The sequence below is a fragment of the Molothrus ater genome, chromosome 15, assembly GCF_012460135.2.
Source record: "Molothrus ater isolate BHLD 08-10-18 breed brown headed cowbird chromosome 15, BPBGC_Mater_1.1, whole genome shotgun sequence".
Taxonomy (NCBI): Eukaryota; Metazoa; Chordata; class Aves; order Passeriformes; family Icteridae; genus Molothrus; species Molothrus ater.
In genome coordinates this window covers 11,798,245-11,824,520 of record NC_050492.2, presented here as the reverse complement: position 1 = coordinate 11,824,520, position 26,276 = coordinate 11,798,245, and the positions used below count along the sequence as shown (strand labels likewise).

Here is a 26,276-nt window from a genome sequence, read left to right as displayed (position 1 = left end):
CCAGCAGCCCCAGGATTGGCTCAGCTCTCCTCATCTCTGCTGCAAACTCCGCTCTGCTCTGCCAGGCTGCTGTGATTACAGAGGGGAGATAAGGACAGGCAGTGTCTGTGTCACCAGGCAGGGACAGTTGCCTGTATCTGTGTCTTGTTTGGACTCCAGACACTCTCAGTCCAGCAGTGCCCAGCTCTGGCCTCACTGGGGGCAGGCAGGGACATGCCAGCTGCTGGGACCAGCCTCCCCCACGGCACTTGGCCATGCCCCAGCGTGGCCCCCAGGACCTGAGCCCTCGTGGAGCTGAGCCCCTGGGGAGCACAGCCACCCCACAGGCATGAGGGGCTGCATGTGCTGTGGGGCTGTGTCACCCAGCCAGCCCCGCCAGCCAGCCGACCTCCTGTCTCCTCTCCCAGCCAAATTCCTCCTTTAGAATAATAAACAGTGTGGCTCAAGAGAAAGGCTCCTTTCCCTGCCTGGCTAGGACTGGTTTGCCTTCACATGGAGGAGCTGGAGAGGGGCAGAGGGAAGGTCTGTACCAGTGCTGGCAGGGAGGGAGCATGGGGATGGAGAGCTGGGACAGCACCTTGGTGGCTCTGCAGTCTGGGAGGCTGCCACAGAGATGCAGGGCTCAGTGAAGGTGCTGGACCTGGCATTGCTGCAGGAGCTCCCTGGCCTCCATGATTGTGCCTGGATGGCTGAAGGCAAAGGATCCCATGGCTTGAAAATACTCAGGTCCTGGCTTGTGGGAAGGATGTAGGAGTCTGAGGGGTCTGTGGCACCCTGCTAAGCCAAAGGGGTGAGAGGAGATCACCCAAGGCAGCTGAGCATGGTGTAGGTGCCTGTGTTTGGGTCCCTGGGTGGGATAATGTCTGGGTGCCGGCTTCTGTGTCGCTGAGTAGGATTGCTCCTCCTCGTCTGGCACTCTCAGCGGCACTCACAGTTCCTGCTAAGAACAAAAGCTGGGACTGAGGAGAGAAACAAGTGCTCTCAAAGCTGGCAGTGAGCTGGGCGCATTTGCATCCCTTGTGAGAAGCCTGTGCTCGCCCACATGTGCCAGCACTAGTGTCCCCGTGCCGGGGAGGGACAGCCTTGTCCCTCTCCTCCCGCAGCACCGAGCTCGGCCAGCGGCTCTGAGCATGCCTCTCGCCCGGCCGGAGCACGCAAACAAGGGAGAGGTCACCGCTCTCTGCGAGACGTTGCCACCCTCCCACTCTGCTTGGGAAGCATCTCCAAGAGAAATGCCTTTCTGCAAAAGCAGCAGCTTTATTGAAACCAGCTCTGAGCACAGCGCAGGCGGCCAGAGGCGGCAGGCGGAGGCTGCGGAGCTCTCAGAGCTCGCTGCAGCAGCGCCCCTGCTAGCCCAGCACCCCTGCTAGCCCAGCACACAGCACACAGCATCCCTGCTAGCCCAGCACACAGCACACAGCATCCCTGCTAGCCCAGCACCCCTGCTAGCCCAGCACACAGCACACAGCATCCCTGCTAGCCCAGCACACAGCACACAGCATCCCTGCTAGGCCAGGACCAGCATCCCTGCTAGCCCAGCACACAGCACACAGCACACAGCATCCCTGCTAGGCCAGGACCAGCACCCCTGCTAGCCCAGCACCCCTGCTAGCCCAGCACACAGCATCCCTGCTAGCCCAGCACCCCTGCTAGCCCAGCACACAGCACACAGCATCCCTGCTAGGCCAGGACCAGCATCCCTGCTAGCCCAGCATCACCACCAGCACCCCTGCCAGCCCAGCCCCAGCTCCATCACCCCTGCTATCCCAGCCCTGCTAGCCCAGCCCCTCTGCCCGGTTCCCCGCTGCTCCGGCAGGCGGGGTTTGCCGTCAGTGACCCTGCAGAGATCGCTGCTGCAGGCTGGGAGCTGTCTGTCTGTCTGTCTGTCTGTGTGGGAAGCTCGGCTGCAGCAGGACTGGCAGTGACAGCCCAGGGAGCTACACGGGCAGATAAAAGCTGGGCATGGGCTCGGGAGGATCTTAGCCCCTTACAGGCAGGTATCTGGGGGCTGGGGTGGCGAACACAACCTGGCTTGGGCATGCAGGCAGGGAGGGGTCAAAGGAGAGGATCCCAGTTGTCCTTACAACCTTGAACATTGAATAATGGATGAATCACACACCTCTGTAAAGGAGAATGGGGAAAGGAAGGTGATTGTTCTCATGGCAGTGCCTTGGGGGGCAGAGATTAGATTGTCCATCCTTCTCTCTCCTGCAGCTTGGTGCTCTGAGGGTGGGTGCAGAGAGGTCACATTCATTTACAGCCTGAATTTCACCTCGGTCCTTTCATCCTACCCACCCCCATCTCTTGCCCTAAGTGCTCTCATCCCCTCTGGCAAACGAAGAGAGAGAAAGAGTTACAGAGATTTTTTCGGGAGGAGGGAGACGGACGCTGCTGAATAAGCTGGAGACCTGGAAGGATTTGTGGTAGATCAAACTTCTGTTGAGCCAAAGCAAGAGAATAATAAAAACATCTGACAAGCACACGTCATTTAAAAACCATTTCCTCCTTAACATCAAGCAGGCCGGGAGGCCGCTCCAGGGCCAAGGCAGAGCTCAGTAAGAGCCTGGGGCTGCCTCAGCAGGTCCAGATTGCCACTGGCCCTCCTTGAGCCTGGCAAGAGCTCCCCAGAGCACTGCCAGCATCTCAGGGGGCTTCTCCTGGTGTCTGCCTTGGAGGGGGCCCCGTGGCAGGGCAGGAGCTCAGCCCGGGCTGCAGTGGCTGAGCTGGGAGGTTCAGCTCCATGCAGGAGCATCCCCGAGCTCCCCAGTGAACTCATCTCCCCCAGGCACAGAGAAGCCTTTTCCTTTACTCTTCCTCTTCTTGGTGTGTTCATTTTGCCTTTCAGAAATGCTCCTTCCTTCCCACCCCTGCAGCACCATGGGGAGGGGTACCTGTCACCCCCATACACAGGAGACACCCCTGCTCTTAGGGAGCTCTGGCCTCGTCTCCTTTGGCTCCTGCTTTGCACCAGGAAGGCTGAAAAAGCTCTGTAGAAAAGATATCTTGAGAAATGTTGATTAGAAGAATGTTAAACTAAAAAAAAAACACCCTCATAGATATGCTGTTAAATTTATGTATTTAAAAGTTAAATACATGAAACTCGTTTTTTGGTGAAGTTTCTTCAGGCTTGTTGTGGTTTAACCCCAGCCAGCAACCAAATGCCATGACAAGGCTTCTTTTATTTCATTGGAAGGAGCAAACAATGTGGGAGGGTTGGAGGGGGATCTGTTTTCTAGCAAGTTTTATCTCACTGTGACTGAGGGAAGAAAAACTAAGGAAAAAAGGCAAGTGGTAAAGCAGAGGAAGGGAGGGAGGGAGGAAGGCAGGGCTCTGCCAAGGGGGAGAGGCATTTCCAGCTGAGATGAGCAAAAGTTGACACAACTGCTGGAGCCTCCAGCAAAATCCCTGTTTACCAGTGGGAGAAGCCTTAGAAACTGCAGATCCAGCATGAGGGGGAAGCACCGCTCCCCCAGGAGGGAAAGGCTGAAAACTGAAGAGATGGAAAGTTTCTGAGGTGGAGAAGTGAGGCCAGGGACCCCTGCCCAGGACAGCCGAGGGACCCCTCCTCTGCTGAGTGCTGTGCTCATGTCACTTTGCTCCTGACAGGACTCAGACACCAAGCCCAGGGCCCAGCATGCCGTGCCCCACTCTCAGGACGTGTCTCTGGCTCCTCATCCTCACTGGTGAGTGCTGTGGCTGGGCAGGGGTGTGTGGTGCCTGGGGGGCTCACCTCGGGGTGAGGGGAGCAAAGGGGCAGTGCCATGGGAAGCACTGGGGTGCACAGCATGCCCCAGGCACATCTGTCCCTGCTCAGATGCCTGGGCTGACTCAGTCCTGTGGTGGCATGGATGTAGAGTGCCCTCCTGCTTCGTGGTGGGAGGAGGAGACCTTTCCACAGGCAGCAGTGCCAGGTGTGCTCAGACCTTCCTTAGCAGACACCTGAGAACCCACGCGAGCAGGAGGGATTTGGTCAGATCCCAAATATCCAACAACCTCCCCAGCAAGGCACCAGGGCTCCTGGCTGCACCTGGCTGTTCACAGCATTGCTGCAAGTCCCTGAGCTGTCCCCAGCTGTCCTGCCCACCTGTGGGGACACCAGAGGGGAGCGTGTCACAGCCCCATTGGGACATCTGGGCAGATGGTGAAGCAAGGAAGCTGGGAGAGACATGGGGAACCGTTCAGGAAGACCTTGCCTGCTCTATTGCTTCCAAAGGATTTCCTGCAAGGTTTTCCACTTTCTTGTAAACTGACATTGTTTCATCCTCATCTGTGTCCTGTCTGACACTATGTGGACAGGCAGCCAGAAGAGCAAGGAATTGCCTCCTATCCTCTTGGGGGTTCTTCACCCACTATTGCCACAGACAGCATGGGTTGCACTGAACACTGCTGAATCCTGTCATGTCTGATTTGCTCTCCAGAAAGGGTTGTAGGAGGTACAGGGAATGAAGGGTGACCCACCACGGTCTGGACTGGCAGGATGTTTTTGAGGAGACCGTGGGTTTGTCAGTGCTGATTACACTAGGGAAGGCAAGCCCAGGAAAGTTATTTTACAGTGTAAAGGCTGACACTACAAAGCAAACCCATTGCCATGAGGTGTGCTTCTCTGTGGATTTCAGAGGAATTCAGTTTGGTCTCACCCCTCTCTCAGGTCTGCTGGAGGTGACGTCTGGGGACCGCAGGCTGCACATCGAACCCAGGGACCCTGAGCTTGTCCTCAGCCCCCACAGCACCTTCTCCCTCCTGTGCTATGGGGACAGAGAGCTGGTCTGGGAACGGGAGGGGCAGCCCCTCACTGCCTCGCTGGAGCACAGGGACGGTGTGTTTGTCAGCAACCTCACCCTCAGGAACGTGACAGGCCATCACACCGGGGAGTACACCTGCACCTACAGCCCTGAGCAGGCTCCAGAGCCAGCAGAGAGGAGAGCCCTCTACATCTACGTTCCAGGTAGGGGACAGCATGTCCTTGCCTCTGGGTTCCCATGGGGTTTAGCAACCAGGGAAAAAAGGGCTTTGACTTATTGTTCTGTCTCCAAGCTCCTGGCATCCCCAGATCCCTTCTCCAATAGCAGGAGAGCCCTCATGGTAGGTCTCTCTTGCTGTGGCATGACTCTGGTGTGCCAGCTCATGGAGAGTGTGGTGTGCTGGGACAAGTGGTGGGGGAGCAGTGCTGCTCAGTGGTGCTGGGTCTCTCTCACCTTCCCAAGAGACATTTGACAAGCACACAACATGCAGCTCTACTTTCCCTAGGGAAGGATGGGAAGCATCCCACTGGCGTGGAGTCAGGGCCCTGTGGTGGAGTATTCCTGGAGGAGCACAAAGCAGCCCTGGTTAAGCTTCCAAACAGCATTCTCTAACCAATGTTCCCTCTCTCCCACAGATCCCTCCCTGGTTTTCCTCCCTGCAGTCACCTCTGAAGAGGTCTTCATCTTCATCACGGGCTACACAGAGGCTGTCATCCCATGCCGTGTGACCAACCCACAGATGCAGGTCACCCTCTATGAGAAGAAGGTGGAGAACCCCATCCCAGCTACATATGATCCACAACAGGGATTTAAAGGCTTCTTTGAGGATAAAACCTATTTCTGCCGGACGTTTGTGGATGACCAGGAGGTGGATTCTGACACTTTCTATGTCTACAGGATCCAGGGTGAGCTGACATTGTCTTAGCAAACCTGTGCACCTGCTGTGGCTGTTTATTCAGGCCAGTGGCAGGAGACACCCAAACTCTCTCCCTGTCTCCTCAGTGATGATCAATTTGGAGGCTGTATTTAATTCTCTGTTAGAGAATGGGTTTTGCCTACAAGTCAGCTCCATCCCTCAGGGAAGACAGTTCCCAGAGGATCAGTCCACCCAGGGTAAATGGACTGGTTGCCCACTTATGTGGTATTCACATGCCCTCTGAATGGAGAGAAGCAGAGAAAAGAATGATCAAAACAATTCTTATCTCATTTGCTGCTCCTGTGGTTTTGAACATGTGGAATGTGTTGGAAGATTTTTTACCCAGGGTGATCACTTGATTGGATTCTGGTGATGGTATTTTGATTCATTGACCAGTTGGATCCACGTGTGGCTGCACTGTTGGCTGACAGTCACAAGTTTTCAGTAGTAGTTAGAAGTTAGAAGTAAGTATGATGTAGTATAGTTACAGGATAGTATAATGTAATATAATATAATTTTAATAAAGCGAGTGTTCAGCATTCCAAAGCCATGGAGTCAGATGCCAATCATTTCCTTCTTTGGGGGTCCTGCTTTTATTATACACTTATCCCTCCATAATTAATTCCTCTCTTCCACCTCTCCCCCAGTGTCATCTGTGAACGTGTCCATCAGTGCAGTGCAGACCATGGTGCGCCAGGGGGAAAACGTCACCGTCATGTGCACCGTGAGTGGCAACGAGCTGGTCAACTTCAACTGGGATTATCCCCGCAAGCAGGTGAGTGCTCCACACCCACAGGCTCTGGGCAGCAGCTCCAGCCTTCACCCAGATGTGCCATGGCAATCACTCATTGATATTCCATGGCAGAAGTTATGGGATGCTGCTGCCACACAGGGAGGTTTGATGGGGATATGCTTGGGTTAAGACTGTCTCAGGGGTCTCTGATTTGTGTGTTCCCTGTCCTGTGGCAGCCAGACTGGGGTCCTCTACCACTTTCTCCCCCCTCCCTGTGAGCCCAGTGGCAGAACATGGTTTTGGCTCCTCATACCACGTCTCCTGTCCCCATTTTGCAGGCAGGGAAGGCTGTGGAGCCAGTGACTGACTTCCTGCCTGGATCCACTCATGAGATCCGCTCCATCCTCATCATCCAGAATGCAGAGCTGGAGGACAGTGGGACCTATGTCTGCAATGTCTCTGAGGGCTACCATGAGAAGACAGACAGGAAGGACATCACTGTCCAAGTGATCGGTGCGTCACTGCCCACACCCCCAGAGCCACCAAACCGTATGGGCGTCCAGGCAGGATGTCCCAGAGTGACCCCCCCTCCTCTCTCACAGCCTCAAGCTTTCTCCCCTCCTCACTTCTGCTCTAAGTAACCATGACAACAAGCTAAACCTCACCCTATGTCACCCCTGCCTGCTTCTTGGCTTCGAAACATCCCAAATTTCCCTTCATGGCTTTAAGACTCTTGAGGGTATTGGTAAGAGCTCCTCTGCACTGTGCAGTTCCAGGGTGATGTTAAGATATGTTGTCTTCCATCTGCATCTGACCTTCTTTCATGTAATTTGAGGGAAACTATCCCATCTCCATTATCTCCACAAGATAACAGCCACATGCTTCTGCCCTGTGAGCTCCTCTGCTCCGGTGTGGCTCTGCATCTACACTCCTCTCACACACAAGCCTGAGGTCTTAAGGGATGGATCTGGAGCTGCCCCACCACTTCTGGGTGTTCAGAGAGTTTTGTTCCAGATCCATGTTTATCTAAAGGGCCAGGGAGGGGGTTATTCCACTTTCTGACCACCCTCTTCCTCTTGCCTCAGAGCATGGCTTTGTGCACTTCCACACCCACCTGCCCAGCACAGTGTATGCTGAGGTCCACAAGAGCCACACTATCCAGGTGGAAGTGGAGGCTTATCCCCAACCCAGCATTGTGTGGCTGAAGAACAACAAGACATTGACCATGGAGAGCAGCAGCGAGTTCACCATCACCAGCAGGAACCTGTCAGAAACCAGGTACGGGCCCATCATTCCTCACCAGGGTGCAGAGAAGGGGTAATTCACAAAGGAATCTCCAAACTGCTGGTTGGGCACAGTTGGTGATTGAATAGCTTTCTGTGAGTGGATTTTGAGCACTTCTCAGGTGGGTGGGAGCACTACCAGTCCCTGGGTACCTCCCCACAGCCATCACTCTGGGACTGTGTCTCCCCAGGTACCAGACAGCTCTGGTGCTGGTGCGGGTGAAGCAGGAAGAAGGAGGATTTTACACCATTCGGGTTTCCAATGAGGATGATGAGCAGGAGATCTCCTTCCAGCTGCAGATAAACGGTGAGGATGGGCATGCACACACATGGCTGAGGAGAGCAGGAGCAGCCTCAAGGGGTGGCACCATCCTTTGCTGCAGAGCCCTCAGAATGAAGCCCTTACTCCTGCGGCTGCAGCTCCAGAGTGGTCTTGCTTAAAGAAAGAGTGCTCAAGCTACAAAAACACTTGGGTGAAATATCTCACACTTGGCCTCAGAGCAAGGGGGACAGGGAGGCAGCACAGACACCATCAGCTTGGCCCAAGGTAGTAGATGTAGAGATGATTGATTGCACAGCTGTGATGTCCTGGGCTTTCCCCCATGCTCACCCTGCTCTCCAGTCAGGCCATGTGGGGGCAGATCTCCTCCATAACCCCCTCAAACCTTACTCTTTTTGCCATTCCCTTTCAAAAATAAACCACAATGGAGGTGATGAGTCCCACCTCATCCCTAGGCTCATTCCCGAGGAATCATGTTCCCCTCCCATCCTGCAGTCAGGAGGGAAGATTAATTCCCATCACTACCTTTTGGTTTCAGTGCCAGCTAAAGTGGTGGAGCTCAAGGAGAACAGCAGTGCCAGCAGTGGGGAGCAGACTGTAACATGCTCTGCTGAAGGCATGCCCCAGCCAGAGATCAGCTGGTCTACTTGCAGTGACATCAAATGGTGAGTGCAGGGACGGAGGCCATGAGAACAGCCGCGCTTTTCTTTATTACAATAACAGGCTGTTATTTAATTGCATTCTGCTGGCACACTCACCTGGGCATCCCATGGTGGCACGGGGTCCCTGCTGGCTCTCAGGTGCCTTTGTTCTCTCTGGAGCAGGTGCAGCACCAGGGGCCAGCCCAGGCGGCTGCTGGGGAACGAGTCGGCCGAGATGGGCGTGCAGACCAACGCCTCGTACCACGCGGAGCGGCAGCTCTACCGCGTCAACAGCACCCTGCAGCTGCACAGGGTGCACGAGCCCCTGCTCCTCAGGTGCACCGTGCACAACTTCCTGGGCACCAGCTCCCAGGACATCACTCTGGTGCCACACGGTGAGGGATGAGACAAGTTTTGAGGCAGTAGTGGGGAGATAGACCTTTCTGTGTCGCCAGCCTGGAAACCTGGCTGCTTCTGCCCCAAATGAAGCTTCCCTTGGGTTGAACAGAAAAGATTTTTCCAGTTGGAGTGTGGAGCCCTTATGTCCAATGGCCATGGATATGCTCTTCCCACTACTGGCAGGGTCATCTCTCCAGGGAGGCAAGACAGGAGTGCCTGAGCAGGTCCCCAGTGTCTTGTTGTTAGCCCACAGGTCACTAGATGGTGCCACGGACTTGAACATCCCAAATATGAAGAAGGATGGTCTCAGCCCAGGCCCAGGGCTGACACCTCTCCCCCAAGCAAAATAGTCCCTCTAGATCTTTCCACCCTCCTGTGGCCAAACCTCTCCCGAGGCAGAAACCAGTAACAACCCATCACCCCATCATCCCTGGGGGGCTGCAGGTGCTGGGAAAGTGTGCCCAGGAGGAGACTGTCCCCACTCAGAGAACAGCTCAGGGTCAATGTCTGGGGGAGGAGTGTGCGGGGACCTCTCTGCACTGCTCTCCCCTCCTTTCCCTGGGTGCTCAGGCCATGCAGGGGTGGAGGAGTCTGACTGCTCTCCCTGTTATCTTTGTAGCCTTGCCATTCAAGGTGGTCATAATTTCTGTCATCCTGGCCCTGCTGGTCCTCACTGTGATCTCCTTGATCATCCTGATTGTGCTGTGGCAGAAGGTAAGAGAGGAGAGTGTTCCCAGGCTGACACAGTGGTACCCCAGGGTTAGGGTGGCTGGATCTCATGATGTCCCAGCTACACCAGGACCTATGGGCCTCCATCAGTTCCTGTGTGCCCCTGGCATCTCTGGGGTAGATGGGGAATTAGACAACGGCTGTAGGGACCAAAGGCTCCCTAACAAAGTCCAGACAAATCCCCCACACCCTCTCTGACTCCCAGCCTCTCAGAAGTCTCTTTTCTCTCTGCTCCCTTTTGCAGAAACCTCGTTATGAAATCCGCTGGAAGGTGATTGAGTCGGTCAGCTCTGATGGGCACGAGTACATCTATGTGGATCCCATGCAGCTCCCTTATGACTCCACCTGGGAGGTGCCCAGGGACAAGCTGGTGTTAGGTAAAGGCTCTGCAGTCCCACTGATGGATTCCTGAGGTCCTGGCTGTCTGGGGGTGATAATCCAAAAGAGACCAACCCAGAATCCAAGAGATCCCTGGAGATACGATGTGGTCCTGGAACAGGGGGATCATCTAAGACCATGGTGTGAGGCCCTTTGGCATTAAGCACCATATTATTCCTGGCTATTCCACCTTGTAGCTGGCAGTTCTGGAAACCAGCCCCAACCCCAAACACCATAGCTCATGGCCTTGTCCATGCCCACCAAGATGACTACAGCAATGCTGGTGTGGTTTCAGACAAGGAGCTGTATTTTCCAGGCTCCTCTCCTCACCTCTCCTCTAGAACATTGCCAACTTTTCCTCCTGGCTGTTTCCTTGCAGGACGCACTCTCGGCTCCGGTGCCTTTGGTCGTGTGGTGGAGGCAACAGCCCATGGCCTGAGCCATTCCCGGTCCACCATGAAGGTGGCAGTCAAAATGCTCAAGTGTGAGTTCTCCCCCTTTCCCCAGCCTAAAGCTACAGGACCAGTCAGTGCCACACTCTCCCCTCCTTGCCCTGCTGCTCACACTGGCTCTCCCCTACAGCCACAGCCCGCAGCAGTGAGAAGCAAGCCCTCATGTCCGAGCTGAAGATCATGAGCCACCTGGGACCTCACCTCAACATCGTCAACTTGCTGGGGGCCTGCACCAAAGGAGGTAGATGAGCCCTGAGCACCCTGTTTCTGATTCCCTGGGCTGTGCTTAGGAGGACAACTGTCCTTGGATAGAGTAATTCCTGTTTTCTGGTTCCAAATGATTCAACCTTCTCCTAAGAAAACCATGTGGGACTCTGAACACCTTTCTTCCAACCTGATTGAAACTGGGAAGGCATGTGTGTCTTAACCTCCACCTCCCTCCACAAACACAAATTCCAAATGACAAAAAATGCTCAGTACCAGAAAAGTGGCTTTTCCCTTTGGCCCTGCCTCGACACCCTGCAGTCTGGTAATATCCTTGTGCAGTGAAATCACGGCCAGGATGGCCAAGGCAGGGCTGATGCCGGTGTTGTGTCCCACCAGGACCCATCTACATCATCACGGAGTACTGCCGCTACGGGGACCTGGTGGATTACCTGCACCGCAACAAGCACACCTTCCTGCAGGCCTGCGGGGACAAGGCGCGGCGAGAGGCGGAGCTCTACGGGAACACCCCCAAGGAGGACCCTGTGCACAGGTACGGGAAAGCAGCTCTCTCCTCCTCCCTGCTGCCCGCCCCGTCCTAGCCCCATCACGGAGGGAGGCTGTGTGCTGGTCTGTCTGAGTGCCACTGAGTCCCTCTGAGTGCCACTGAGGGAACCCTGGCCAGCCCCGACACGGTGGACAGCGAGGGGGGCACTCCCCTGTGCCCCGGGGGTACCAAAGGCAGCCAGGCTGGTCCCCATCCCCGGGGGCACAGAGGGCAGCCGGGCTGATCCCCATCCCGGGGGTACAGAAGGCATCCAGGCTGATCCCTGGGGGTACAGAAGGCAGCCAGGCTGGTCCCCATCCCCGGGGGCACAGAGGGCAGCCAGGCTGATCCCGGGGGTACGGAAGGCAGCCAGGCTGATGCCTGCAGCAAAGGAGATGCTGGAACAACGGTGGGAGATGAAGGGATCGACTCTTAGCAGAGGTTAATCCAAGGTTTATTTCAGGAGCTCCGGGGAGCCCCTACAACCTCAGGGGGCTCCTGCTGAGAGGCCCGGGAGAGGCGCCAAGGTTACATTTAAAGGGAGGTGGAAAGCTAAAGTAGATAACGTTTTACTGACCAATAAGAAAAATTAAGGGATGGTTACTGGGAAATGGACATTTAGGACAGCGTATGGGGTAACACCTGGGGGTTTGACCCCAGCTTCTGGCTAATCACTCGATGTCCTGGACCGAAAGTTCTAGAGGGAGGGATGGGATGCTGAGTGACTGACAGAGAGCCAGGGTGGGGATTTGGGGATGATCTCAGCAAAGGAAAGGGATTACACAGGTAGAGGGAGGGGATACAATCTGAGGTAAACCATTTGGGAAAATAAGGGGATACAAAGACAGAACCATTATAAAACATAAAAACACACTACAACAGCTGGTACTCTCAGGAAGGATCCTGCATTTCTCCAGAGCAGTGAAATAAACACTGGCCCAGCACTGGGACACAGCTGGCTCCTCTGTTACCTTCGTAGACCAGCCCACGTGCCAACCAGTGACCTCCAAGCAGCTCCTGACAGCGAGGAGTTAGCAAACAGAGCCTGAGTTTGCTAGCACACATGCCAGCTGCTCCATGCCAGTTGGGAATATTTCCTGGCACCATTAACTTTATTTGCATAACCATAGCCATGCACTGAGTACAGAGACACAGGGTTTTCCAGCATGTCTGAACCACTGGAGATCTCAGCTGTGCATTTCCAGGGCAGGTTGAGTTGCTACTGAGCCTAAGGGAGAAGTGCTAAAGGAGGGCAATTGCACAAGAGGTGTCACAAGGAAAGGGAAATGGTCCTTTATCTGTTTGCCAGCTGTAAGGGATGCAGGCACAGTAGTGCAGAGAAACGTTCCCCTGGGAAGTTAGAAAGCAGCACTTCCTTCCAACATAGCAAAACAACAGTGAAATAGAGCAGTGTTACAGCTCCCCCCTGCCCTTTCTGCCTGAAGGCAGCTGAGGTCTTCCTAAGCACTCTGCCATTTGCACACCACTTCATCCATGATGCAGGGCTTCTTTGCCAGCTGTGTGGGACATTTCGGTGCTGGGGCTGAGGGTTTGGGAATTTCAGACTCACAGATCACTGCCCCCAGCCCTCATGTCTCCTCCTCTCCTCTGGACCTGAGCAGCCTCTTCTCTTCGCCCCACAGCCACCTCTCCATGTCTGTCGAGAGTGACGGGGGCTACATGGACATGAGCAAGGATGATTCCCTGGACTATGTGCCCATGTCTGACATGAAGGGTGAAGTCAAGTACGCTGACATCGAGTCCTCTAACTATGGCACCCCCTATGAGCTGGACAGCTACTCCCCCTCAGGTAACAGCCTGGCCACAGCAGGAGGGAGAGGTGCTTTGGGTGCTGGATGCCTTTGCTTGCTAAGGTCACTTCTGGGACTTGTCCAGAAGCAGTGCTAGATGTCCTCACAATGAGAGCTCCCAGATGTGTCCCTTTGTTGCTGGAGGCAGAGCATTCCCCAGTGTGTCCTTCCACTACTGGGAGGCTCACCAGTGTGCTGGGTGACACCAACATCCATCTCTGATGTTGATAACACCAACATCCATCTCTGCTTGCCCTCCAGCTCCTGAAAGGACAGACCGGGTGACACTGATAAATGAGTCTCCACTCCTCAGCTATATGGACTTGGTGGGCTTCAGCTTCCAGGTGGCCAATGGGATGGAGTTCCTGGCTTCCAAAAATGTACGTATGCTGGCTGGTCTGTCGTGGTGGTGGCCAGCAGTGTGTTTTCTGCCATGTCCTGAGGTCGGCTTCCTCCCACTGTTCCTCTGTCGGTGCCAAACTCCTTGTGGGATAAGTGGCTGTGCAATTGAAGAGCTGCTGACCACTTCCCTTTGGAAACACAGTCCTGGAGATCAGCATGACTGTATTTGCATGTGACAGCTAACCCTGGCTCACACTGAGCTTCAGACCTGAAATTCCCTGACTCTTGCTCCTCCTGAGCCGTGTTCAGCACAGCTGTGGCATTATATCATCCCTGTTTACTGGGATGACCAAACAGCCTGCAGGGAGCTAAAGCACAAGGCACTCTGCAGCAAGCAACTACTCTTCCTAGACACCCTTATTGCACTGCATGCTCTGAGCACCCCAGCGCTCATCAGAAGTGCTTGTTCAGTGGAAATTAAGCCACTGTGGAGGTCTAGGCTCTGGGCTTCCTAAGGTCTGGCTTAGCCCAGGGCAGGCAGTAATATAGTTGGATTGTGTGAAGCATCACACAGGGCAGAGCTAACAGAAGGCGTCAATGGCATCAATGCAGAGAGAAATTCCTGGCTCTGTGCCCCCAGCCAGACAGTCTGATCCCTAGAAGTGCATGCTCAGTGCTCCCACAGCAAATGTCAGGGCTGCTCATACAGAAAACATCCATCATGCTGGCAGACTAGGAGGCACAAGCCAGGCTGGTGTAACTCGGATGTGTTCAGGCTGCTCGGCTGGGTTGTCCAAACAGAGATAGAGACACCCCCTCCTCCCAGCCCACCAAGTCCCCTCGCTGGGTCCAGCCCTGGCAATCCCCTCTCTGCTGGGCTGGTCAGGTTCCCCTGCTGGATCTGCATGGCTGATGCAGTCACGGAGGAAGCAGTCCAGGCAAACAGCAAAAAGGTGTTAGCTCTGCTGGTGGTGGAGCCGTGATTGTCCCCAGAGGTGAAGGAGACACCTGAAATGGCGTGAGGTGCCTCCTGTCCCTGCAGCCCCAGGCGTGGGCTGGTGCTGGAGCTGGGCTGTGTTCTCAGGCTGTGTGAAGGCTCCTCACAGTGACAGTGCTCTGTGTCCCCCCTGCAGTGTGTGCACCGTGACCTGGCTGCCAGGAATGTCCTCATCTGTGAGGGGAAGCTGGTGAAGATCTGTGACTTTGGCCTGGCGAGGGACATCATGAGGGATTCCAACTATATCTCCAAGGGCAGTGTGAGTACCAATGTGAGCCTTGCAAGCTCTTTCTTCCCAGGGCTCTGGGCCTGGCACCCCCTACATAGTCCCCCTGTGAGCCACCTGTCCACCACTGTGCCCAGAGGTGGTGACAGGGCAGGACTCTCAGGAGATGATGTCAACAGCCAACCATCCTTCACTTTGTTTGCTCTGCACACTGTCAAGTAGCAGACTTGCTTGTCCCCATCTCCTGGCTCTTTACAGAAGAACCTGAAGTAGCAAAACTCGGGATTGTCCCCTGTACACTGTCCTGATCACAGCAGCAGTGCTGCATCCTGCTAGCACTGAGTGTGGTCCTCAGCTTCAGGCAGGAAGAGGGCAAGGTTAGGCAGCTTGGTAGGGCTGTAGTGACTCACTGACCACTCTGGGAAGAGATTCACAGGATTCTGCTCTAACCACTAGACCACAAGTTAAGAAGAAGTGTTTTCTTGCAAGCAGCTACTTTCCAGAGAGATGTCTCCAATCTTTCAATGCAGAGGAGGATAAATCTGTAATTGAGCTTTGCCAGAAAGCATTTCCCTGTGATTTTAACAACAGCCTATCCACTCCAGCCCTGAGGCATTTGTGAATCTCCAATCCCAAGCAAAACAGGACATGTAATTCCCAGAGAAACTGAGGCTGAGAATGGAGACAGGTGCCTTAAACCCCCACCTTTATCGAATCTGCAAAGCTCTCTCATGCTTTCTCCCATGTGCTGTCAAACAGGTACTCAGAGCCTGGTCATGGGGACCCTCCCCCAGAAGGGTTGGGGTTTTCAGTCCAGCCTTGACATAGCTGGTTTCCTGTCCAAAATGGGAAATGAAACTGAGCCCCTTTGCAATCCTTCCTGGAGATTATTTTGGTATTCATTGTGCAAGCAAATCCCAGGAGCAGCAGCCAGTTCTGCATACAAGCTGGACAAGTGAGGCTTTCGTTTTTATTACTCTGAGTGAATAAGAACAGAAGAGAAGCTGGATGGCTCTTTTCTGGTCATCCCTTAGCCTCCTCCAGCCTGGTCTCAGGTTTCCAAAGTCAGGAGTCTTTGGTCAGGTTGTGCAAGTCAGTGGCCTCATTGAGAGTGAGGGAACAGAGAACACACACTGTGACATGTGTGCATTCATCATGGCAGGCTGGGATGGAAATGGACACAGCACATCCATTCTTTCCTCCTGCCTGCTGGGTCTGTTCTGCACAAAGAAAGAGGCAACTGGTCCCTCCCAGAACTGACTGACAGCAGATGTCAACAGATGTGTTGGACTCACAGGCAGATCTGAAGGCTCTTCTTTGCTTGTAATTTGGGTGTCAGGCTTTTATCTGTTAAAACAACTGCTGGGGGTAGAGCTGACTCTCTTCTTGTTTCATTTTTGATTCTCTCTTAGACCTTCTTGCCCCTTAAGTGGATGGCTCCAGAGAGCATCTTCAACAACCTCTACACTACCCTGAGCGATGTGTGGTCTTTTGGGATTCTTCTTTGGGAGATATTCACCCTAGGTGAGTGCCCTGGAGGTCATGGTGGTGTCTGTAGTTCTGATAACATGTTAGCAGGATCCCTTCTAAAACAACAAAAATGCATTTCTAACCTCCAAGTCCCTACTTTGCCAGTCAGAGTAGCACTTCATTCCCTGTCTCCTTCTTCCCCATGCTCACGTTGCATTTGGAAGTGAAATGAAACAAGAAAGGTAAAGAAATAAGAAAACCTTGGTGTGAAATGCATGTTGGCTGGAGGGTGGCAGGCAATCCTGCAGCCTAATTCCTGCTCTCCCTTTACCCCCAGGAGGGACTCCATACCCTGAGCTGCCCATGAATGAACAGTTCTACAACGCCATCAAACGTGGATATCGGATGTCCAAACCCACCCACGCCTCTGATGAGATGTAAGTGCTGTCAATATGTGTTTCCCCTGGATGTGCTCTACATGCCACAGAAGCATTTCTACCTGTTTTCCTCACCTGCTGACTCAGTGTTCTCCTTTCCTCTTGGCAGCTACAGCATCATGCAGAAGTGCTGGGAGGAGAAGTTTGAGATCAGGCCATCCTTCTCACAGCTGGTGGTGCTTATGGGAAACCTCCTGGTGGACTGCTACAGGAAGGTATGTCCAAAGGACCCTGTGCTGGAGGGACAGAAGGGCGTCAGTGCCTTGGTGAGGGCCCTCAGTCAGGCTTTGGACACCAGTCTTTAGTCTGGTCTGGACTTTCTTCAGGAGTCTTTGGTCAGGTTGTGCAAGTCAGCAGCCTCATCAAGAGTGAGGGAACAGAGAACACACACTGTGACATGTGGGCATTCATCATGGCAGAGGATTTTGCTGTGACCAAGGCTGCAGTAGTTGGAGCAGCCAGTGAAGGTGGTTTGGGCATCCCAGGAACATTGCTGAGACAACTGCATCGCCACACAGGCAGCTGGTAACTCAGCAACTGCAGAAATCAGAACTGGCAGCAGATCAAAATCCTGCCTCCAACCGTGTGGTATTTTGGAGCTGTGAAGTTGTGCCACTGACCTCTCCCTTAGGAAAGGTCCATGGCCTATCTTTCTTGGAGTAAGAGCAGCTGAACCCAGCTAGGAGATACCAGCCCCTCTAGGAAAACCTGGCAGGCAGGACAAGGAAACCCAACATGAGTGCATTGTCCCCACTCACAAGACCTCTCCCTTTCTTTGGTCACCTCCTGTGGGAGCAGAGGTACCAGCAGGTGGATGAGGAGTTCATGAAGAGCGACCACCCCGCGGTCGTGCGCACCAGACCCGCGGTTCCCGTGCTGAACAACGCCCGCCTGGCTGCCAGCTCCCCCAGCAGCCACATCCTCTACACAGCCGTGCACCAGCACGGGGGGGAGAACGACTACATCATCCCCCTTCCCGACCCCAAACCTGAGGGGAGCTCTGACCTCCCCCAGGAGGCCTCCATCAGCAGGGCCAGGTAAGAACATTACTCCTGAGCATTGTCCTTTGCCCCAGCTGTCCAAATCTGAAACGGGGACCTCAGGAGAAAATGGGGATGCTCTGTTGAGGCACAGACTAGGGGTGGGTATACTGGGAGAGAAGGAGGGCAGTGTCACCCCATCTGAGGTGCTGTGACCTGCATGAGCCCACAAGGGTGGAGATGAACCAGAGGAGCTGGGGCATGAGCTAAGATAGGGCACAGTGTCACATCCCTGCACGTCAGCCAGCACAGCTGAGGACAAGCAGCCCCACTCACAGGGAGGGGAGCAGGCAGGGAACCACGTTCTGTAGAACCCACCCAGCCATGTGTTGTGTTTGAGGGCTGGATAGACCCTCCTGGTATGGTCTGTTCCACTGGGGGAAGCTACTCACATAGAGTGAGGCTGCTGGGAACTCAACACCTTCCCAGTTTCTGGGAATCCTCTCCCACCCACAGACCTGGGACAAGACACTCATTTCTCTCTCCCTCTTGTCTCCCTTCAGCTCTATGTTGAACGAGGCCAACACATCATCTACAATATCCTGTGACAGCCCTCTGGGCCTCCAGCAGGACGAGGAGCAGGAATCTGACCCACAACCAGGCTGCCAGGAGCCAACCACAGGACACCAAGAAGTGGAGGAGAGTTTCCTGTAGTCAGAGCTGGGCTGACTTTGCATCTCCCTATGGAGAGGCCAGCTGAGGGGGCTGACCCAGATGTCACAGAGAGCCATGCTTGTGCTTGTACATCAGGACATCCCCACCTGCCCCAGCATTCCTCCTTCCCTCCTGTCTCCCAGTGCTGGGTGGGGAATTAAAGACTTTTCCCCACTGTCATCCCCTTCCCCCTTAAAAAGAGGTGGCTCAGTGCCAGACACCCTCTAGATCACTGCCACATCCTCCTCAGTGATCAAACCACTGCAGGAGGGAGACATCTCACAGACCAACACCTTTTCAAGTGGAAGACATGGTTGGATCTCCATGAGAGGCCACTTTCTGCATTGCTAAGATGACACTCCACCCTTTTTCTCCTCTATGGCACAGAGTTTCGTCTCCTCTGCACCAGCACTTCTCTGATGGTCTCAGCACCAGCCACACTGTGGTTCTGTGAAATGCCACTGGGACAGATCATCCACCTGGAGCCCATTGCTGGGGTGTAGAGGACCTGCAACACCAGCCTTCAGCTGCTGGAGGTCAGGAGTACATTGGATTCTCCTCCAAGCCTGAAGAGGCCAGCCAGTGTCTGGGAGGTACAGAATTACCATCTTCCTCTCTTGGCAGTGCTTCCATGGTGGATGGAGCATCACAAGCGCTACAGGTGTTCACAGCTCTGGGGCACAGCTCTGCATCCCCCTGGAGGCTGTCACACCCTTCTGTGCCCAGCGTGGCACCAGGAGCCCCAGGCACATGCCAGGAGCTCCAAATGCCCTCACAATGACTTGGTTATAGAAGCAAGGAGGGCAGTCACTGTTGTTCGTGTTGTCTGTGTGGACACTAAGCTAATTATTCTCCATTGAAGATTTAAAGGGAACAAATATATTAATCCACTAGCCAGGGCCAGTATAAGGAAGCAATATGGTTATTCATTAATCTACTGCCACTACACCCAGTTCATCTGCTGGGAAATCATATAACCACGCCAGCTGCAGAATCCTTGTGCTTTATCTTTGGGAAGCAAAGGCTCACCTTTGATAAACTGTTCACCCAAACACCCCTTCTCAGAATGGGAGGGCTCACCCTTCCCTCCTGAGTCACAGCAAGATTATGGGCAGAAATAAGGATACCAGGACACCAACCCAGGGATAGCTCCAAAGAAAGAGAGGGAGAGAGGCTGGGAAGCTCCATGGTCACAGCTGAGCTGTATCTCACACCCTGCCACCTTCTGGGGTCAGGCAGAGCCACTTGCAGCCTGCCAGGGCTGTGAAATGTCACAGGGAACCAAGCAGGGCAAGAGGAATTGGAGAGGATTCCCTTCTCTTGGTGAGTGTTTTGTAAACTAAATGGGCTCCCCCTGCTTCCGCCCTCCTTCCCCACTTCTCACAGATGGGTCAGGGGCTTCTTGTGCTCTCAGTTGGCACTGAATGAGCAGACCCAAAGCAGGAGGAGCACCAGGCTTTGGAAATCAGTTGTGAGCCCCACCTCAGCAGAGATGAAAGCTGGACCCCCAAACCCACAGCTCTGACACCACAGAAGACAGCAGGTTTTTCTCTGAAATGAGTTTCACTTCACACAGAGCTCTGTTCACTGCTTGTCCCCTGCTCCCATTAACTCTTCATTGCCCTACTCATGCACATCTCTCTGTGCATCCTACAAGAACTGCACAGGCAGGTTTACAAAATCAGAAATTCAGTCAGCATCTTACTGGGCTTCTGCCACCTCAGAGCCACTGAGAATTTAATAATTTTTTAAAAAATATGGAACTTCTGTCAGAAATCCCCAGCAGAACAGCTTCTGTTTAAAGTTTTCTACCATTCCAGTTCTGCCATTTATGCAGCTAAAGAAGGAGTAGGTGTTTTGTGGGCTGATGTCCTTGGTAAAATGTGAACATAAGAAATAGCACTTTTATTGGCAGCCAGCAGAGGATATTTTCAGCCTATGTGGTCAGATTCCCCACCATCCATAAGAAACATACTGTGAATGACAACTGTTTTTCCATCCTCTGTTTCCTCCTGCTTGTAATGAAGGAGCCATCTCCTATGGCCACAGTTCATTAAATAATCCTCACTGCAGAGAAGCAGTAATTTATGAGATCCTTTGGGTCAGATCACTTGATTTTTTTTTTTTTTTTAAACATGTAAGGTGCTTGGTAGGATCTGTGTCGCTGCAACTTGAGCCCAGAGGATGGCACATCAGATTATCCTAACAGCCCCTGTCTGCACCAGCTCCATTTTTAATTCACCCTTCTCTACCAAAGGTGACCAGAAGTACCCAGTACTCCAGGTGACGTCAAACCTACAGCTCACACAGGGCATTATCAGTTCTGGCCTGTGCTGGTCTCAACTTATCTGGTGTAGCTTTGGATAATTTTGGCTTTTTCCCAGCCACAACATACTGAGAGCTTGGAGTCATCCTCTGACCAATCTAGGCATCTACGTCTTTCTACACTTCCAGCATTACTAACCAAGCTACTCCCTGCTGTTCCAGACATTGGGTCATCAGCAAATTTTGTTAACAAACTGTTATTTTTGGGCTGGACTGACTAATAAAAATATTAGATACTTCTAGCAACCAGAGCAATCTGAGAGAGCTACTTTTACTACCTCCCTCCAGCCCAAAGATTTCCATCAATACACCTTCTCACTTTCCCTTTGGCCATTTGCTTATTTCAAAAATCCTATTCTAAACTTCATCTTGTACAGATTTAATTGCTAATTAAATTACTAATTTCCCACTATCAAATAGTTTCCACAGTCCTGGAAGGGGAGATCTCCCTGCTGGGGGAGCTCAGGTATCCTGTCCTATTAGCTGGGCATTAGCTATATTTGAATGCCTATTGCATTTTGTCCCTTTTGTAGATTTACTGGAATTATTATTTGCATCAAAATCTGTTCTGGCTGTTGCTGAGATGCTACTCTCACCTCCCTATTCCTTCTCAAAGTAGGTGCGCCAGACTTTGCAAAATGGTACATTCTGCACTCCAGAGGAATATGACCAAATACTTGCCCTTGGCCTGTGATTTTAAGGGCTGAGTCTTGCACTTTGTGGTATTTTCCTGTCCTTACTCAACCTTTCACAGCACCTTTAGCAAGTTGCAGTGACCAGACCTTCTCAGCCAGGGACAAGCTGGCAGCTGGACAAAGCCAACATATTTTGCTAAGCATCCCTCCAAGAGAGGGCCTGGCAGAGCTGGGCATGACAGATCCAGCCCCACACTCCCTCTCTCTCTGCTCCAGTCCCTGCATGGCCTGGCAGGTGAGGGCCAGGAGAAAGGTTTGCCTGTTCTGGGCCCATCAGTTTTGTAGCCATCATTTCTCCGGTGAGACTCTGAAGGGAACTGGTCCCACTGGGTTTTCTGTTCTGATAATCAGTATTTTTGTTTGGGTGTGTTTTTGGGTTTAGAGGTGGATCCAAACTGAGCCCCCTATGAAGGAACACATGCCACAGCTTGGGCCCATCTCTAGTGCAATATCTTTTTATTTGTAGATTATATTTTACTCTACAACTGTTACATTGTTATCAGAACCAGTATATGCATAATCCTACTGCCAGTCACTATTTCATATGTGTATCCCAGAAACTAATGCAGCACTCTGGTGTCTCTTTCCACATTTAGGTGTTCCTCAGACTGATGTGTGCACAGGTTTTAATCCTTTTGTCCCTCTCAGTTTGAGTGTGTTATTTCCTTAAGCGCGAGTGTCACGTTTAGTGTTTGTTTGTGTTGTGTGAAATCTAGAGCACAGTGGACTTTACTTGTAACTAAATTGTCTCTGTTCACCTGCCAGGGGGGCTGTGGCAGGGTCCCACGGGGATGGGGGCAGAAGCGCAGTGCAGATGTGCAGCCAGGGGAAGTCAGCCAGAAGTGAGAAGCAGCTCTTCTCTTTCTTCCCAGCCAGGGCTCCGGGCTGTGGGGAGACAGCACCACAAATACAGGGCACTGAGCACTCAGGGTTTGCCTGCGAGGAAGCCCAAGGTCTGTGCAGAGCTGGCAGATCTGGAGAAGGGGATTTCACAGAGTGCTAAGGAGACAAAGCCCCTGTTCCAACACACACGTGTGAGGAGGAGCCCTGGCTGGGCTCAGTGCCTAGCTCGGGTTCCAGGATCATCAGGGAGCCTGGATGCAGCCTGGTTGTGCTCCCACTTGGAGAGCACAGAGGTTGCCCTTTGGTGGCCCTTTTGGCATCCTTTGCCTCTGGTGGTTGCCAGGCAGAGAGCAGCCAGGGCAGCTCCAGGGCCACACAGGTCATTCCTGCAGCACATCCCAGCCCTGCCTGCATGCTGAGTGTAACAGTGGAGGCACCATGGCATCTGCAGGACCTGTCCAAAGCAGGCCAGATATTGCTAAGAATAAGTTTTTATAGACCAGCACACGGGTTTCTGGGCTACCAGCATGATTCCCATGTTTCACCTGGAGACCTGAGGCCTCTGGGAAATGCCAAGGTGGATCTGGTTGGCTTTGGCAAAGGCAGGGGAGCTGCTCCAGCAGCACTTTGGAGAGAGGACTCTTGCCTGGGGGGGGAGGAGGCAGGAAGGGCAGCTTGTGCTGGGAGGCCTGCAGTGTCCCATCATTCCTGTTGTTTCTCCTTCATGGGCTGATTGCACCAGAACTGCCAATCTTGCCCAAAGTGTGCCCTCTCCCCATCTTGCTGTGCTGGCTTGCTGGCATCACACTGTTCCTCTGCAGCCTTTCTGAACAGCAGCAGCACCTATCTCCATGCTGTCTGTCTAAATCAGCATGAGGGCAAAGGGAAAAACAGAGTTCAGACTAAGGTACCAAAGAGTTAACACTTTTCTAGGTTTACAGTTGTATTTGTAGGATTTGTACTATGTCACATTTATAGCCATGAGATTATTTTTATGCTGTAAACTTTTACAAATACATTTTTAAAGAAAGAGTTTAAAAATAAAGGTGTTTTTCATTTTTCAAAGTCCCATCTCTTCCTTTATTTGCCTGCTTTTGGTTGCTTCCACTCAGATGGGGCTGGGAACACAGCTTAACCCTGTGGTGGGTGAAAGCTAAGCATGTTAATACTCTGTGCATGACCCCAGTGCTTAGTGAAAGCCCAGCTGGGAGCCAGGCAGGGAGAAGCACTGCAGGGAGCAGCTGAGCCCTGAGACAGGGTAAGGAAAAGGGGCAGGATCTGCCCCATCTCTGGTGGCTGTGCAGCTTGTGGGTCTTGTGGGTGGAGGGAAGGACACCAGGAGTTGTTCCCATGTGTATCCCCACTGGCTTGGCCCCTTGGAGCATTGCTGGGGCTGTGCTCAGATCAGGGTGGGCATGCAGGAGAAATGACAAACTGAACAGTGGCTGGGCTGAAGGAGATGCAGGTACCACAGCACTGATTTTCCCACCTAGTTCGATAGCTCAGGGCAGTGGGAGGGCCTGGAGACAGCAACAGGGCAGGGCACCAGCAGGAGCCACCCTGCAGCACACAGGGCCCCCCTGCCCAGCTCTCCTCCTTCCCTCTAACATGAGGAATTTGCTGATGCCCTCAAAAGCTGCAACTCCAAAATCCTGGCTCCCCACACCCACTCCCTCAGATCCACGTGCTCTCCCCTCCTATCACCTTTCCCCAGTCACCTCTCAGAGGCACTGAGGTCCCCCAGCCATGAGAGACAAGCACCCTGTGAGTCTTGCCCAAAGTTTTCTCCTCTCTAGCTCAAATGTAACTGCTGCCCCAAAATCCATCTCAAACTGCAGAGCAGAGATGTTTGCACCTTCTCTGAGCCACGTGCTTGCTGCAAAGAGGGGTTTTTGGTTAAATCACATCAGTTTGACCCGGTTTTCTGGCTACACGATGAAGCCCCCACTGGCATCAGTTGTGCCTCCCTCAGCCCCTGGAAGCTCCCTGTGTACCCAGAGGTCCAAGGCATGGAGTGCAGCAGCAAGCAGGTCCAGGTTCCAGCAAGGCTCCCTTTTCCAGCCTTTCCTGGGTTCCTGCCTGTCCTGGGTTGCTGCCTTTGCTCATTTTTCCAGAGTGGAGGTTTGCAGCCTCCCTGACCAGCTCAGGCTGATTCTCCCCAGATATGCTCTGAGTCACCTGGCACGGCTCAGTCAGGGCATTTTTCTCCAGGAGCTGAATCAGCAGGGAGAAAAAGAATCCCCTTTTGTCCAGAGAGGCTGCATCAAAGGCCTGGGGGGACAGCAGAGAGGGGGAATGGACAGAGCTCAGCCTGAACCCTGCAGGCTCCCACTGATCCCTACCCAGCAGACCTTTTGCATGTCAGCCTGTGCTGGGGTGGGGTCCTGGGGCTGGAAACGAGCAGGACAACATGGGGACCCCCAGCAGGGCATTTCCCCCACCCCAAAACAAGTCTCCTCTCCAGTGATGAGACAGACACCCCATGGAGGAGCTCAGGGAAGCAGAGAGACTGCAGAGACAAACCCAGGAGCTGTGGGGCACCAACAGCTCAGTACCAGCAGGACACAGGTGCTCCACATGTGTCCCCAAACTGCTGCAGGGCAGTTCAGGCAGGCTTGGCACCATGGCCAGCTGTGCTCAGTGCTGGGGTCCCAGCCTGGGACACAACTGAGCCTCCAGTGCTCCCAACCAGGGCTCACAGCAGCCTCCATTCCCCCTTCCCCAGCCAGTCTACCAGGCACTGAGCAAGTCTCATCCCAACTTTCACAACCAGCAGGGCCTCCACAGATACTCCTGGGCTTCAGATTGCTCAAAGTAAGGTTGCAGCTTCTCTGAGAGCCTCCCTGCCCTGTGCTCAGAGCTGCAGTTTCAGCAGCACTCCTGTGGCTGAGCTACTGCTTGCACATAAGATTTGGGGTGCAGGAGGAAGAGAGGGACACAAAAGAGGGAGAGACCCCAAGCTTGTCCCAGTGAGCATCCCCAGGTGTGCCCAGTCCAGGCTGTCACCTGGGGATCACTGCCAGCAGAGATGCTGTGCAAGGGGCCCCCTCAAAGAGAAGAAGCAAGGCTGAGAGATTGTTTCCCTTCTCTCTATTGAACCTGTCTGGTTTAATACTTATTCACATTGGTGAGTCAGTTCTCTCTGAGCTGGCATTTGTTCCTGGAAAAAAAAGAAGCCTTAAAAAGAAGAAGGAGGGAAACAAACATCCTTTAAAAAGCCCCTTTGGCTTGAAAGGAGGAAAGAATAATCAAGCAGACATCTCCTGTGGCCCAGCTGCTTGACAACCCCCAGCTCTGGGCAGGAGCCCCCCAGAGCACCATGCTGCCTCTAATTCATGTTCTTCTTCCCTGCATCCTGCCAGGAAAAACTGCTGAGGGGAAATGTTCTTTGGCCAGAAGCTGCCTTTCCTTCTCTCTGGACTCCCTCACAGTCTCCAGCCATCCTTCTGGCCAAACCCAAGAGCTCTCCATGCTCCCATGACTCTTAGTCATCCCCGACAGTCAGCCATGCTCTCATCTCTTGGCCCCGGGGCCTTGTCCTGCTGGTGCCTCTCTAAGTGCCCCCTTTGGAGCAGCCCATTCCCCTCCAGGCTCTGGAGGCTTTCAGGGCACTGCAGGTGCAGATTCAACAGCCACCTCTGTGCAGATATTTTGGAACAACCCTTCTCTTGTCAGGTGGTTCCTGTCCCCTCCCTGCTGTTGGGGCTGCAGCTGGGGCAGATGGCAGAGCCTGGACCTTCCTTCCAGCACTGTCAGGTGATGGCTGTCACTTCCCACCCCAGAGCTGCTGTGGACAGCCCTGAACTTCTGCTGCAGCCTGAGGTTATCCAGAGACAGAGCAGGGAGCAAGGGGCTCCCTGTGTCCGACGGGAGCTGCTAATCCTGGGTGTCCCTGGGATAACTGGTTAGCTTCAAGCCTCCCCTCACACCTGTTCTGGAATACCCACAGCCCAGTGGAGGGTTAACAAAGTACCTGATTTATTAATTACTAACACTTCTAATTAGCTAATTAGTTTAATTACCACTTCGAGGTGCCTGCCAGGCTGCCAATTACAGAACAGCTCCCAGCAGCCTCCCAGCAGCAGGGCAGGATGGGCTCTGGGGGAGGAAGGGTCTGTGCTTGAGCCCTGTG

General features: G+C 53.5%; 1 protein-coding gene across 1 annotated transcript in view; it reads left to right on the top strand.

The window, feature by feature from the left end:
* Positions 1-23,209, top strand: part of PDGFRB (platelet derived growth factor receptor beta) — a 33,009-nt gene extending 9,800 nt beyond the window's left edge. The window contains exons 2-23 of the mRNA XM_036391788.2: positions 3,607-3,683; positions 4,649-4,945; positions 5,378-5,647; positions 6,306-6,433; positions 6,730-6,904; positions 7,477-7,669; positions 7,866-7,981; positions 8,493-8,619; positions 8,779-8,990; positions 9,614-9,708; positions 9,968-10,100; positions 10,481-10,585; positions 10,684-10,794; positions 11,157-11,310; positions 12,948-13,114; positions 13,377-13,495; positions 14,591-14,713; positions 16,093-16,204; positions 16,488-16,587; positions 16,697-16,802; positions 17,386-17,624; positions 18,131-23,209. Of these exons, the coding sequence (XP_036247681.1) occupies positions 3,635-3,683; positions 4,649-4,945; positions 5,378-5,647; positions 6,306-6,433; positions 6,730-6,904; positions 7,477-7,669; positions 7,866-7,981; positions 8,493-8,619; positions 8,779-8,990; positions 9,614-9,708; positions 9,968-10,100; positions 10,481-10,585; positions 10,684-10,794; positions 11,157-11,310; positions 12,948-13,114; positions 13,377-13,495; positions 14,591-14,713; positions 16,093-16,204; positions 16,488-16,587; positions 16,697-16,802; positions 17,386-17,624; positions 18,131-18,281 (3,282 nt within the window). The 5' untranslated portion in view covers positions 3,607-3,634 and the 3' untranslated portion in view covers positions 18,282-23,209. The remainder of the gene's footprint in view (positions 1-3,606; positions 3,684-4,648; positions 4,946-5,377; positions 5,648-6,305; positions 6,434-6,729; positions 6,905-7,476; positions 7,670-7,865; positions 7,982-8,492; positions 8,620-8,778; positions 8,991-9,613; positions 9,709-9,967; positions 10,101-10,480; positions 10,586-10,683; positions 10,795-11,156; positions 11,311-12,947; positions 13,115-13,376; positions 13,496-14,590; positions 14,714-16,092; positions 16,205-16,487; positions 16,588-16,696; positions 16,803-17,385; positions 17,625-18,130) is intronic.
* The last annotated feature ends 3,067 nt before the right edge of the window (positions 23,210-26,276 follow it).